Source organism: Carassius carassius, chromosome 36, assembly GCF_963082965.1.
Source record: "Carassius carassius chromosome 36, fCarCar2.1, whole genome shotgun sequence".
NCBI lineage: Eukaryota > Metazoa > Chordata > Actinopteri > Cypriniformes > Cyprinidae > Carassius > Carassius carassius.
Genome location: NC_081790.1, coordinates 3,720,477 through 3,732,931, shown reverse-complemented (window position 1 = coordinate 3,732,931; position 12,455 = coordinate 3,720,477). Strand labels below are relative to the sequence as shown.

General features: G+C 37.0%; 1 protein-coding gene and 1 long non-coding RNA gene across 3 annotated transcripts in view; one reads left to right on the top strand and one right to left on the bottom strand.

The window, feature by feature from the left end:
- The first annotated feature begins 2,017 nt into the window (after positions 1-2,017).
- On the top strand, positions 2,018-4,383 carry LOC132116943 (uncharacterized). Its single transcript, XR_009425723.1, has 2 exons — positions 2,018-2,541; positions 3,910-4,383. It is a non-coding gene; the product is annotated as an uncharacterized LOC132116943 (long non-coding RNA).
- LOC132116942 (collagen alpha-1(XXVII) chain A) overlaps positions 3,232-12,455 on the bottom strand; it is a 55,568-nt gene continuing 46,344 nt past the window's right edge. Inside the window, exons 42-61 of one of the 2 annotated variants that reach the window (XM_059525855.1) lie at positions 12,373-12,429; positions 12,221-12,274; positions 11,454-11,507; positions 11,314-11,367; positions 10,984-11,037; positions 10,639-10,746; positions 10,448-10,555; positions 10,114-10,221; positions 9,921-9,974; positions 9,308-9,370; positions 9,160-9,213; positions 9,032-9,067; positions 8,925-8,942; positions 8,786-8,821; positions 8,581-8,607; positions 8,353-8,418; positions 6,032-6,200; positions 5,791-5,900; positions 5,469-5,669; positions 3,232-4,991 (exon numbers count right to left, since the gene is read on the bottom strand). In XM_059525855.1, coding sequence (XP_059381838.1) covers positions 4,845-4,991; positions 5,469-5,669; positions 5,791-5,900; positions 6,032-6,200; positions 8,353-8,418; positions 8,581-8,607; positions 8,786-8,821; positions 8,925-8,942; positions 9,032-9,067; positions 9,160-9,213; positions 9,308-9,370; positions 9,921-9,974; positions 10,114-10,221; positions 10,448-10,555; positions 10,639-10,746; positions 10,984-11,037; positions 11,314-11,367; positions 11,454-11,507; positions 12,221-12,274; positions 12,373-12,429 — 1,578 coding nt within the window. In that variant the 3' untranslated portion in view covers positions 3,232-4,844. Of the gene's footprint in view, positions 4,992-5,468; positions 5,670-5,790; positions 5,901-6,031; positions 6,201-8,352; positions 8,419-8,580; positions 8,608-8,785; positions 8,943-9,031; positions 9,068-9,159; positions 9,214-9,307; positions 9,371-9,920; positions 9,975-10,113; positions 10,222-10,447; positions 10,556-10,638; positions 10,747-10,983; positions 11,038-11,313; positions 11,368-11,453; positions 11,508-12,220; positions 12,275-12,372; positions 12,430-12,455 lie in introns of those variants that run through there. The other variant, XR_009425722.1, reaches the window with a different exon arrangement.

The window sequence follows — 12,455 nt, the reverse complement described above, 5'->3', positions numbered from 1 at the left end:
TGATTGACAGATCACAGACAACTGTTTAAAAGTTTGATGTCACTAAGGTTTTTTGATTGAATGTTTTAAATAAGATACTTTTAGTTTTAATAAGCAAGGATCATTAAACTGATGTGAAAATGACATTAAAGACATTTACTTGTTAAATGTTACAAATAATTTCTATTTCAAATAAACACTGTTTTAGAACTTCATATTTATAGAAGAATCTTGAAATATGAAGCAGCACAATGGTTTTTAATGTTCATAATAATCAGAAATGAGTTGCAAATCAGCATATTAGAATTATTTCTGAAAAATCATGTGACACTGAAGACTGGAGGGATGATGCTGAAAATTCAGCTTTGATCAGAGGAATAGCCTAAATTTCATTTTAAAATCTATTTAAATAGAAAACTTTTTATAGAATTGTAATATTTATATAGAGTTGTTTTTACTGTATTTTTGATCAAATAAATAAGAGACTTCTTATTATTTTAGATTAAGGTTCTGCTGTTTCAGTTGTAGTAGATAATTTTTTTAAAGCAATTGTAATTTATTCTATGACAAAATATTACGTAATAAAATATCTGTTTTGGATAAAGGTGTAATAGAAACATCATCAGCATTTAAAGTCAGAGTGATTATTTATTTATATATATTCTATGGTTTTAATTTATTTAGATTTTACTTTTAGTACTTATTTCAGTTAGTTGCCAAGGTAAGTAAATATATCTCTAATTCAGTTATCCAAAAAGTTTTTAGTTTTTCTTAAAACTGTCAATTGAGTAGTAATGGATTGAAACGTGTTGTAGGTATCACACCTGAGACTCACCTGCTGTTGGAAAATGCTCTCTGTGGACACCACCTCCATGGCTCCGCCCACTCCACCCCAGGACACGCTCCCTTTGTATTGATCACTTTTATTGTTCTTGCACACATTCTTTTATGAAGTGCATATGAGCAGAACTACAGTGTGGGTGAGTTTATTCAACTATTTGACATCATTCAGAGCAGGTACATTTAAATCCAGTTCGATCAACACTGATTGTTAAAGGATAATACAGAGTACGGAGTAGTTTATCAGGTCAAAGTTTGAGGCCAGTGCATGTGTTTTTTTCACCCTAGAACATTCTACATTCTTGCCAAATAACAAACTTGAAAATGTAATGTGCTTATAAGCTTATATTTGTACAGGTAATCTTTTTATTTTTTGGAGTATGTACTAATATGTGCCAGTAAAGCAGGTAAACCCGTCTTCAGGTTAAATACTATTAATCTTTGTATGTAGAACAAGGTCAAGAGAGTTTTTTAATGCAACTAATTTTTTTATTCAAATTGCTGCTGTTGCAACACACCTGGTTGAAGAACTTGTTGAAGTGATCATTTGTATTAAACTCAACAAGCAATCACTGTAAATCAAGTCTAAAATACAAAATAAAGGTTTTTATTTAAATAACCTGTTTGATAATGTTACATAATTTAAAAAAATGGACAAATAAATAGTGTACTTGTGGTATGAAATTGTGTATTTTTTCTTGGCACGTTATCCTGGGAATTTTATGGTTAACATCATGGAAAATCTTAGATTTTTAAAAATGTATGTTCTAATTTATTACTAGGCCTATTTGATTTATCCACCTTTGCAGTGCTGATTTATGCTGTTTTATTTGAATGTGCAAGTCTTCTGATTTATTAGCTGCCAAAGTAAATACTACAATAATAAAGTGCTGTAAGAGGCAAAACGATTTGTGTTTCAGTGTTTACAATTATGACAGTGCATTAAAAAAATATAAAATTTTCAGTATTAAGCAAGATAACAAGGTATTTTATACAGCTAAAAAATTACAGGAAGCAGATAATAATGGACAGAAGCCTTGTGAAAATGCCTGCACCCGTTCTTATGTTAAAAATAGTGTCCACTGATTCATAATAGGCCTATACTATTTTATATTATTAGGCTATCAGATCAGTAAAAACATTTGTAGCTATAGATTTTGGTAAATTTTGACGTGAATGGAAATGAAGCTGTGAGGGACTGAAGTAGGCTACAGCGTTCAATGATTTTGACGGGTGTTTAACACCATATGGATTGATCACATGACCAACGTCTTTCAGGTTAATAAACCTTCAGTAAACACAAAACTCAATAGAAAATGTTGAAAGTTATGAATTGTGGAAATTACTTGATCTAGGACCTTTACACACGGTGTTCCTCGAAAAGACTAATGATGATATGCTATCTTTACCTCGTTTTCATACGCGTTAGCTTCAAAATGGCGTCAAACCTGACTGAAGTCTGCTGTTTTGTACTAATCAATCAACGGCACCAAACGAAGGATTTGGTGTAAGAAGATTTTTATTGGGTATGTAAGCATTAATTCCAATTCAGAGTCCACATATTTAACCAAGTACGGAAAACTGGCGAGAAGAACAACAATGAGCAAAACTGAGGACGTGTTGAGAGAAGAAACTGATCACGATGAAGCCGACAGAGATGAGATTACCGAGCCTTGAATTTAAGAGTTGAATTTTCACAAACAGAAATGGCAGAGCATTGAGGTAATCACCTTCTGACACTGAACCTTCACATGTTTTAAACTTCAGAAATAATATAGAACACAGTCCTGGTACAGTACGATTTAAGATTATTATTATTATTATTATTAATATTATAGACAAAAATAAACAGGATAGAAAAATAAAAACAGATTGAAAAAAGCAATATAATGTTCTCTGGAACCCCAAATTTACACATAAAATAAATCTATCAACCGTAAGAGCAGTTGGCATACGGATAATTAAGTTACCTGGAGAGAAACTCTGTCACAACAGATAATTTGGTTAAAAGCGCGTTTGTAAAATTTAAATAACATTAAATTAGCAAAAGGGACTGACTCTATACATCAAAGCCTGCAGAATTATACACACGATCATGAAGAATAAAGAAACAAAAAGATCGAACAGAAAATCACTAGTTTCCTTGTTGTAGGGAACCCAATATTTCGGTTGTATTGAGATTACGATCATTATTTGCACATGATGATGCACTTTCTGATGACAATTCCAGCTACAGAAATGTTTTCCCTTACAAAAGGCATTCGATTGTGCTAGTGAGGTGAAAGTACCTCACGTCTGTACCACAGAGGAAAGCAAAGCACACAAGCCTATCGCGTCGTGCATTCAACATGCACAGATGTGCTGCAAACGCTCAGACTGAAGGACGCATCTGGATCAAACATGGATTTTGGCTTGTATTTCTGAGAGAACCTTTAGAGTACACAAAATTCACACTAACATAATTCAGAACAACATGGGCACTAAACAAAAGAATCTTCACGACAGCTTCAAATTAGCACCAGTTACCAAGATAAACCTTTAATGGGTGAATCTCACAAAAACCTGTCAATAACACGACTTAAGTCATATTTTACCCCAAAATCAAAAGAAATACATAAACTACTGTGATATTTTGCGCTTGAGAGTAAAAAAACTATGGATAAAAAATGGCTAAATGTGACTTTTTATTTGCAATTCAGATTCCAGGCTTGCAACAAAAGTGTCTGTTACTATACTGTTATTTTTTTCTCTATTGTTGGAAGAAAATGACAAAAAAAGAAAATAAACAAAACAAAATAAAACCTACATTTTGCATAGTCAAAAGATTGCCTTTTAGGTCCACTTTTTGCATTGTGATATTTCCATGACACCCACATTTTTGCCTGAAATACTTATTACTGTTATACTGTTATATTTCAGCAATGACAAATTTCTGTATTACTGTAATAATCTTTAAACAAAATAATTCAAATTATAATACTAACTATAAAGATATGAAAATGCAAATATGAAAATGCATATTTTTGGGGGGTGTGAATATGTTTCACAAAAATGTCACCATGCAAATTTGTGCTTTCCTTCTCTTTTTAGGTGAAATATGACCCAGATGTGCTTTCAAGAGGGATGCACCCTCATAAACCCTTTGAACAAGGCACACCCATTTGATTGAGACACGCCCCCTTAAAGTGACAGGCTGTTTTAAAAACAAGGGCCATGTATGTTGATATGCACAGGTGTGTCTGTACGTTTGCTAGAAACATGCACCTTCGTGTTTACTGATCCGTCACATAAACACACACACACACACACACACACTCACAGTCACTTCCCTAACTCATTTACACAAACACACACACACTTCCCTGTCTGATAGTGTTAAAATGACACGTTTGAATGACAACACCCCTGAAAAACCTTCCTTAATGAGACACACACTTAATATATAATCAATAATCAATTATTTTTTCTTCGTTTTCCTATTGCACTTTAGCATTTTTTTTTTTACATGTGATAAAATTACCATATAAAAGACTCGATAAACAATAAATGTATATGTACATATAATACCTCCCAATGATCTTATTTCATCTCTTCTATAAACTGCTGATTCTGCTGAAAAGCACAAGTATTATAATAACTTATTATTATTATTATTATTATTATTAATAATAATTTGAAAGAGAGCAAGCACCAAAGAAATAGGCTGAAACAGACAGAGAAGAAGAAAGAAAGACAGAGCCAGAGGGCTTGGCAGTTTCTCCGGCCCGGATGTCCTGAGTGTTCATCCCTGTGAGATGATTGGCTTGTTTTCTAGAGGAGTCAAATCTGATTGGACATCCATGGCTGGTAGGGGCGGGATTTCCTTTAGAATGTAGGAGTCTCTAGTGCTAAATCTCCCAAAGCCCCGCCCATACCACCTCTTTCTGTTTCTGCAGTCCAATCAGTGGCTGAATGTTGAAGGGGGCGGGACGTGGGCGGGGCCTGTGTGTTTGATGAGCACACACACACTCATAATCTCCCACACACTACAGGAAGCACACAGGTCCGACTTCTAGGTGAAAGCGTGATGAGGCCGTTGTCTTTGGTAGGTTGCCTATGCGTACGACAGGAAGTAAGGCAGGGTCCGACACCCGGAACAGGAAGTCAGTGTGTTGCCAGCGACCGTTCAATTGCTATAAAATACAAAACCCCTAATCAGTGAAGACATGCATACAAAAGTGACTACAGGAAATTAATTTGTGACTAAATTCATGTGTTATTGTTAACTACAATTAAAACAATAAAACATTTATTTTTCGTTATTGGAAATAAACCTGAAATAAAAAAATAACAACAAACAGAAATTAATTTATTAAAATTACTAAACCAAAACTTATTTCATGTATTTACATGTATTTATATTAAAATGCACATATATTTACAATATCATTTATTTATATTTCTATAATCAGGCAAAGAATATATTGATCTTGCTGGATGCAGATCAAAAGATCAGATTATTCATAAAATGCATCCTGACAGAAACAGTTACATATTTAATTTTCTTTGCACATAATGCAAAAATTGATGTGGCTATTATTAAGTGAAGGTTACTAAGGTGCTTTGGATGGTTGACCGGTGGTTGATAGCTTCTTGAAGGGAACGCTCACCCAGCAGGTGTCTGTTAACACATCCGGCTCCAACGTCTCTCCGGTCCACGCCTGGAACTGAACTGCATTCTGGGACGGTTGCTCGGAGGGGGCGTGGCTCCAGATTGTCACGTTCAGGCAGTGGATAGTGATTCGTTGCTCCGCTCCGGTGCTCAGCAAATGCAGGAAGTTCATCTGGACACGTCCGACACTGAACTCCAGCTGCAACCAGACAATGAAAAGCATTATTATGAACTGCTTTTGTAAACAAATCCTTTCAAGATACAAGGACATGCATTTATCCAATCAAAAAACAATGATGTAACATCTGAATGTTGCGGACCTTGGCTGTGGTGATGGGCCTGAGGCAGGTACGTCCGCCACCGGTGAAACTGCACATCACTTCTATAGAGTCTGAGGAGCAGCCTAGGTTTGGGTCGATCCAATAAGTGCCTGAAAATAACAGAACACAAATATATTATGAATATGAAAATGATAAATGCTTAATTATTACAACTATCTACAGATTCTACATGTGGTATTTAGCTCTACAATGAAACTCTTTTCAGGTGCAACACACGCACCATCGTAGAGCGTGTCGCGGCAGCTGTGCAGGTCCTTGCAGAGTCGAGCGGGATGATCTCGTGTGCCCAGCGGGTTCTTCAGGCTGTGGACCAGAGAACTCAGGTAATGGAGAGTCCGCAGGATCTCTGGAGCCTGATCCAACATGGGCATGTCCATCAGACCCCGAGCCTGAGAGAGCAGCAAAACAGCGTTAAAAACACAGTCAACGGTACAACTTGACTTTAACATTCTGCCAAGGTTCTTTAAAAGGTACGAACAATTCACATTCTTCTAGTAATCTAAATAGAATGTTTGTTCAGATGTGTTCTCAAAACATTAGCGTTAGAATGTTTTACTTCTGAAATGAAATTAAACTTCTGAAACTACTTGTTTTAGAATGTTTGGAGAACATTCAAAAGTAACATTCCCTTCATGTTTGATTTATTTTTATTTTTATGGAATGTTCCCTTAGTGTATGCATAACTTCCCTGAAAAGAAACATTTTTAAAACATTTTAAAAAAATGCATGTTCAGAGAACATTTACAACCCGAATTCCGGAAAAGTTGGGATGTTTTTTAAATTTTAATAAAATGAAAACTAAAGGAATTTCAAATCACATGAGCCAATATTTTATTCACAATAGAACATAGATAACATAGCAAATGTTTAAACTGAGAAATTTTACACTTTTATCCACTTAATTAGCTCATTTAAAATTTAATGCCTGCTACAGGTCTCAAAAAAGTTGGCACGGGGGCAACAAATGGCTAAAAAAGCAAGCAGTTTTGAAAAGATTCAGCTGGGAGAACATCTAGTGATTAATTAAGTTAATTGATATCAGGTCTGTAACATGATTAGCTATAAAAGCTTTGTCTTAGAGAAGCAGAGTCTCTCAGAAGTAAAGATGGGCAGAGGCTCTCCAATCTGTGAAAGACTGCGTAAAAAAAATGTGGAAAACTTTAAAAACAATGTTCCTCAACGTCAAATTGCAAAGGCTTTGCAACTCTCATCATCTACAGTGCATAACATCATCAAAAGATTCAGAGAAACTGGAGTGCGTAAGGGACAAGGCCGGAGACCTTTATTGGATGCCCGTGGTCTTCGGGCTCTCAGACGACACTGCATCACTCATCGGCATGATTGTGTCAATGACATTACTAAATGGGCCCAGGAATACTTTCAGAAACCACTGTCGGTAAACACAATCCGCCGTGCCATCAGCAGATGCCAACTAAAGCTCTATCATGCAAAAAGGAAGCCATATGTGAACATGGTCCAGAAGCGCCGTCGTGTCCTGTGGGCCAAGGCTCATTTAAAATGGACTATTTCAAAGTGGAATAGTGTTTTATGGTCAGACGAGTCCAAATTTGACATTCTTGTTGGAAATCACGGACGCCGTGTCCTCCGGGCTAAAGAGGAGGGAGACCTTCCAGCATGTTATCAGCGTTCAGTTCAAAAGCCAGCATCTCTGATGGTATGGGGGTGCATAAGTGCATACGGTATGGGCAGCTTGCATGTTTTGGAACGCTCTGTGAATGCTGAAAGGTATATAAAGGTTTTAAAGCAACATATGCTTCCCTCCAAACAACGTCTATTTCAGGGAAGGCCTTGTTTATTTCAGCAGGACAATGCAAAACCACATACTGCAGCTATAACAACAGCATGGCTTCGTCGTAGAAGAGTCCGGGTGCTAACCTGGCCTGCCTGCAGTCCAGATCTTTCACCTATAGAGAACATTTGGCGCATCATTAAACGAAAAATACGTCAAAGACGACCACGAACTCTTCAGCAGCTGGAAATCTATATTTCCAAGGCAAGAATGGGACCAAATTCCAACAGCAAAACTCCAGCAACTCATAGCCTCAATGCCCAGACGTCTTCAAACTGTTTTGAAAAGAAAAGGAGATGCTACACCATGGTAAACATGCCCCGTCCCAACTATTTTGAGACCTGTAGCAGAAATCAAAATTGAAATGAGCTCATTTTGTGCATAAAATTGTAAACTTTCTCAGTTTAAACATTTGCTATGTTATCTATGTTCTATTGTGAATAAAATATTGGCTCATGTGATTTGAAAGTCTTTTAGTTTTCATTTTATTAAAATTTAAAAAACGTCCCAACTTTTCCGGAATTCGGGTTGTAGAAATAACATTTTCATAAATTAATAGAAACATTAGCAAAAATGTTCTTAGAACATTTGTTTAAGTAGATAAATGGCCAATAAAACATCAAAAATCATAGTGAATTATATTTAATAAACAGGCTATGTCCTTTGTGTGCGTGTTTGTGTGTGTGTGTGTGTGTGTGTGTGTGTGTGTGTGTTTGTGTGAATGATCTCACCTCTATTTTCTGTGTGTGTGTCTCCATAAAAACTGGCTGGGCCAATCCAAGTCCAAAATCTTGTCTCTACAACATACATGCACATGAGCAAACTTCATAACGCAGATACACAGAATATAACATTGAATATGTGAATAAATGAACTAAATAAAGTGAATCAATACAAAATAAACCAAAAAATATATCATTTAAAATAAACAAAGAAATAATGTTATTGAAAATTCTTACAAAACCCAATGGGATTCCTAGTGGACCCTGTAGAGAACCGAATAACAAAACAATTATAAAAATGGAACAGTTTCTGGGTTAGACTGCTGTCATTAAGCTTAGACACGAATCATTGGACATCTATGCTAGGTCCTAAAAAGCTCAAGTAAATATGTGTGTTTCTGTTCTGAGAGAGTATAGTAAAAGAAAGAAGGGTGTGTTTTACCGGAGGTCCAGGAGGTCCACGTGGTCCAGGAGCACCCTGAAAATCACACAAATAAACAAGTTACAAACAGACAAGTGGCCTTAAAATAAACAAGCAGCAGATGATGGGAAATGCTGTGTGTGTCATTGTAAAGACTCACTCGAGGACCCTGAACACCCTGTGTGAAAAAAAGAACATGTTTATGAGAAACCTGTAAGATATACTGTGATATAAAATTCTGAAGAGAGAGAATGAATCATGTCTCACCATCTCTCCTTTGTTGCCAGTGTCTCCTCTCGGGCCCTACAGAGAGACGGCAGTGTGAGAGCAGAGGTCAGCAGGTGTCAACACACTCACTGTTCACTATAGTTGTGTGTAAAGTGACGTATACTCACCGGACTGCCGATAGGGCCGATCACACCGACAGGTCCAGCCAAACCCCCTCTACCCTGAAACCAACATGGAAATATTACAACAAAAAGAGATGTTATCGAGTTGTTATTACAGACAGACAGACAGACAGATAGATGTGTACATGCTCACCATGCTGCCCTGTGGCCCTTTAGGCCCCTGAATGCCCTTCAGTCCAAAGTCTCCAGGAGGCCCCTAAATTAAACAAGCCAAACATCAAGCCCACATAAACAAACACACAGTTGTGCCTAACCCAACATTAATGCTGGTGAGTGTGTGTGTGTGTGTGTGTTATGAGCAGCACAAGAGGATTTATGGAGTGGAACATTCAGTGGAGACCGACACTATTACACACATGTCTATTTATCACTGTCAGGACCACTGGTGGTCTCTTTTTTTTCCATAACTCTAGTTCATCTAGTTAAACCAGAGGCATGAATGAGTCTGAATGAATTAGGATTCCGCAACCATACTGCGCTTGTCCTGTTTTATGAGCTTACGGCTGTGGCTTTCAGAGAAAGTCCTGCTCCTTGACAAAAATACACCTCAGTGTGAGCGTGAATGATGATGCTCTTCGAGCGTGTGGATAAAAACATGCTTCCCAAAGGAAGAACCTCTTTCAGAACGGATAAATCTCATCTCTGTTTGTTTCTCTTGGGCAGACGCACACAGACGATCACATTTCTGTTTTTAACCATGAATAACGGTTTAAATGGGATACCTGGCAATGGGTGATAAAACTCACCTTCGGTCCAAACATTCCCAGCATCCCTGGAAAGCCGGGTTCCCCGATGTCACCCTAAATCAAAGATTATTATTAATATTTCCTTCCAAGATGAACTCTGGGTTCTTTTGTAAGCAGGATACAGTCGGTTGGGGAGTTCATAGGGAAGAATAACAGTATTTCTGGAGTATATTTGTCTGGGTGTAGTACTCACAGGTCGGCCCTTAGGACCCCGGGCTCCCTGAGATCCAGGAAGACCCATTCCTCCCTTAAAACCTCTCTTTCCTGAAGGGCCAGGATGACCAGGAAGACCCCTCTCACCCTATTCATGCATAAATATAACAAATACATACATCAATATGACCCAGTCGAGAGAAATAATAATATTATAATTAGCATTTTGTCTAGGATGTTAACGATAAATCAATCAATCAAATCAATCAACTTTTATTCTTTCATGTAATTATTTTTGTATTTTTCCTATGATGTGAATAAACAAAACATACGCATAAATAAGTGATAATGGTGGTGAAATGTTATTCTCTGACCTTTGGACCAAATGATCCCTGTGGACCTGGTAAACCGATGACGCCAACTTTTCCAGGTGCTCCGGGTTTACCAGGCAAACCAAACTCACCATCATCTCCCTGATCGCCCTGAAACAAAGAGAAGGATGCAACTAATAGACCTGAAAACAGAGATCAGGTCAGGAATCAGAGATCTGGTCAGGAATTCTTACTGGTATTCCTCTGCTTCCATCTTTTCCTGGGGTCCCGTCTGTGCCAGGAACGCCCTCCTGTCCTTCTCGACCCACTGTGCCTCTCGGGCCATGCAACCCCACAACACCCTGATAAGAGAAAATACAGAGAAAACAGGCCGTTTAGAAAGTGATTAAGGAAGAAATCCTTTCTAGTGCTGATTTTAATTAAATTTTCATGTAGTATTGTTATTTACTTTTATGCTTTTATCTTTCAAGTCATTTGAACTGTGTTTGTTTGCTGCTTGGGAACTAAACCCATGATAATTAACCCTTATTTATTTGTGAGAGTCACCCTAATAAAACAAAAGAGCTGTGTCTTCTTACCGGTGCGCCTCTGCTGCCACGCTCTCCCTGCTGACCCTGTTTACCCTTCTGACCCTTTGAGGCAGAGAGGAAGTGATAGAGAGTAACAAAGCATGTGAGAAAAACGAGCAATGCCAAGATGAAAACCACAGGCATAGAAGTAATCACATACAGCACGAACGTACTGTACACACACATCTAACCCCTATTTCTGAATTATGTGACAAGACTCTGATTTCTACCACATGTTGTTTAAGTCTGCCATTCCAAAACATAAGTAATGAAATCTGAAATCCAGTAGAAGATACGCACACATGCTAACACACACATGAGCTGCAATCATAGCATTACCTGTTCTCCTTTGGATCCTTTAGGGCCTTGTATCCCACGTGGACCAGGATCACCCTAAAAATGCATTACAAAAATGTCTTCTGTGCATATTTGAGAGCAGGCATGTCTGTAAGTAAGATCTGATATCATATTATACGCACAGGTAGTCCGGGAGCACCAGGTTTGCCTCGAAAACCATCAACACCTTGCTGACCCTGCATATACAAAACAGAGATAAAACCATTTAAACATTTTCATCATGTGAAATAAAATAGACATTAAAATACAACAATGTACCATTTATTACATTTCTCATATTTTAAGTTTATATACTAATGTAATAAAAAGTATAATATTATTGCAATGATACTAAATTATCAAAATGATTCAAGAACTGCAAGAATAATTGTCAAACAAAAAAGATTAACAATGTAAAGCAAACTACATTTAAAATGTTACTTAAGAAAATGTATAAATTAATAACAATTTATTCATTCATATTTGCTTTATTTATAAAAAAAATAATAATATAAATATATTTTTGTGGAGAAAATCTGAAGAGTGGTGCTTGATCATGCAAATCTCACCATCTGTATAAAGTATGAGCAATATTTTTCATAATAGTGATGCTTTCCTTAGCAAGCATTGCTAACAATATTGTATATAGTCTCTATCCAAAGTTCTATCATTTATCTATTAAAACACATACATCTTCACTCAAACCATATTTTTGCTGGTGGTTATTTTAGTCTTAATCAAAACTGTCTTGATAACATATTTTTTATGTTTAGCCAATTACCATAAAGATCTGCCTTTAAACAATCTATTATAGGAAACGGTCACATGATGGTGTGCGCTGACAGTGCACAAGCAACTTAGCTAATGCACTTCATATGAAGTTAGACGATACTAGGCTTTCTTATCTCACCGTGTATCCTGGATCTCCCGGTTCGCCCCTGTCTCCTCGCTTTCCAACTGGACCCTGAAAATACACAAACACATGCATGAAGCTGCAAATATCGCTAATGAAATGAGAGGAAATCCCAGACAGATATAAACACGATAATAAAAGAGACTCACTCGGAGTCCTGGAGGACCAGTAGGACCCTCCACCTTCCCATCATCCCCCTGTTCACCCTAAAACATTGCACAATGCGAAACAT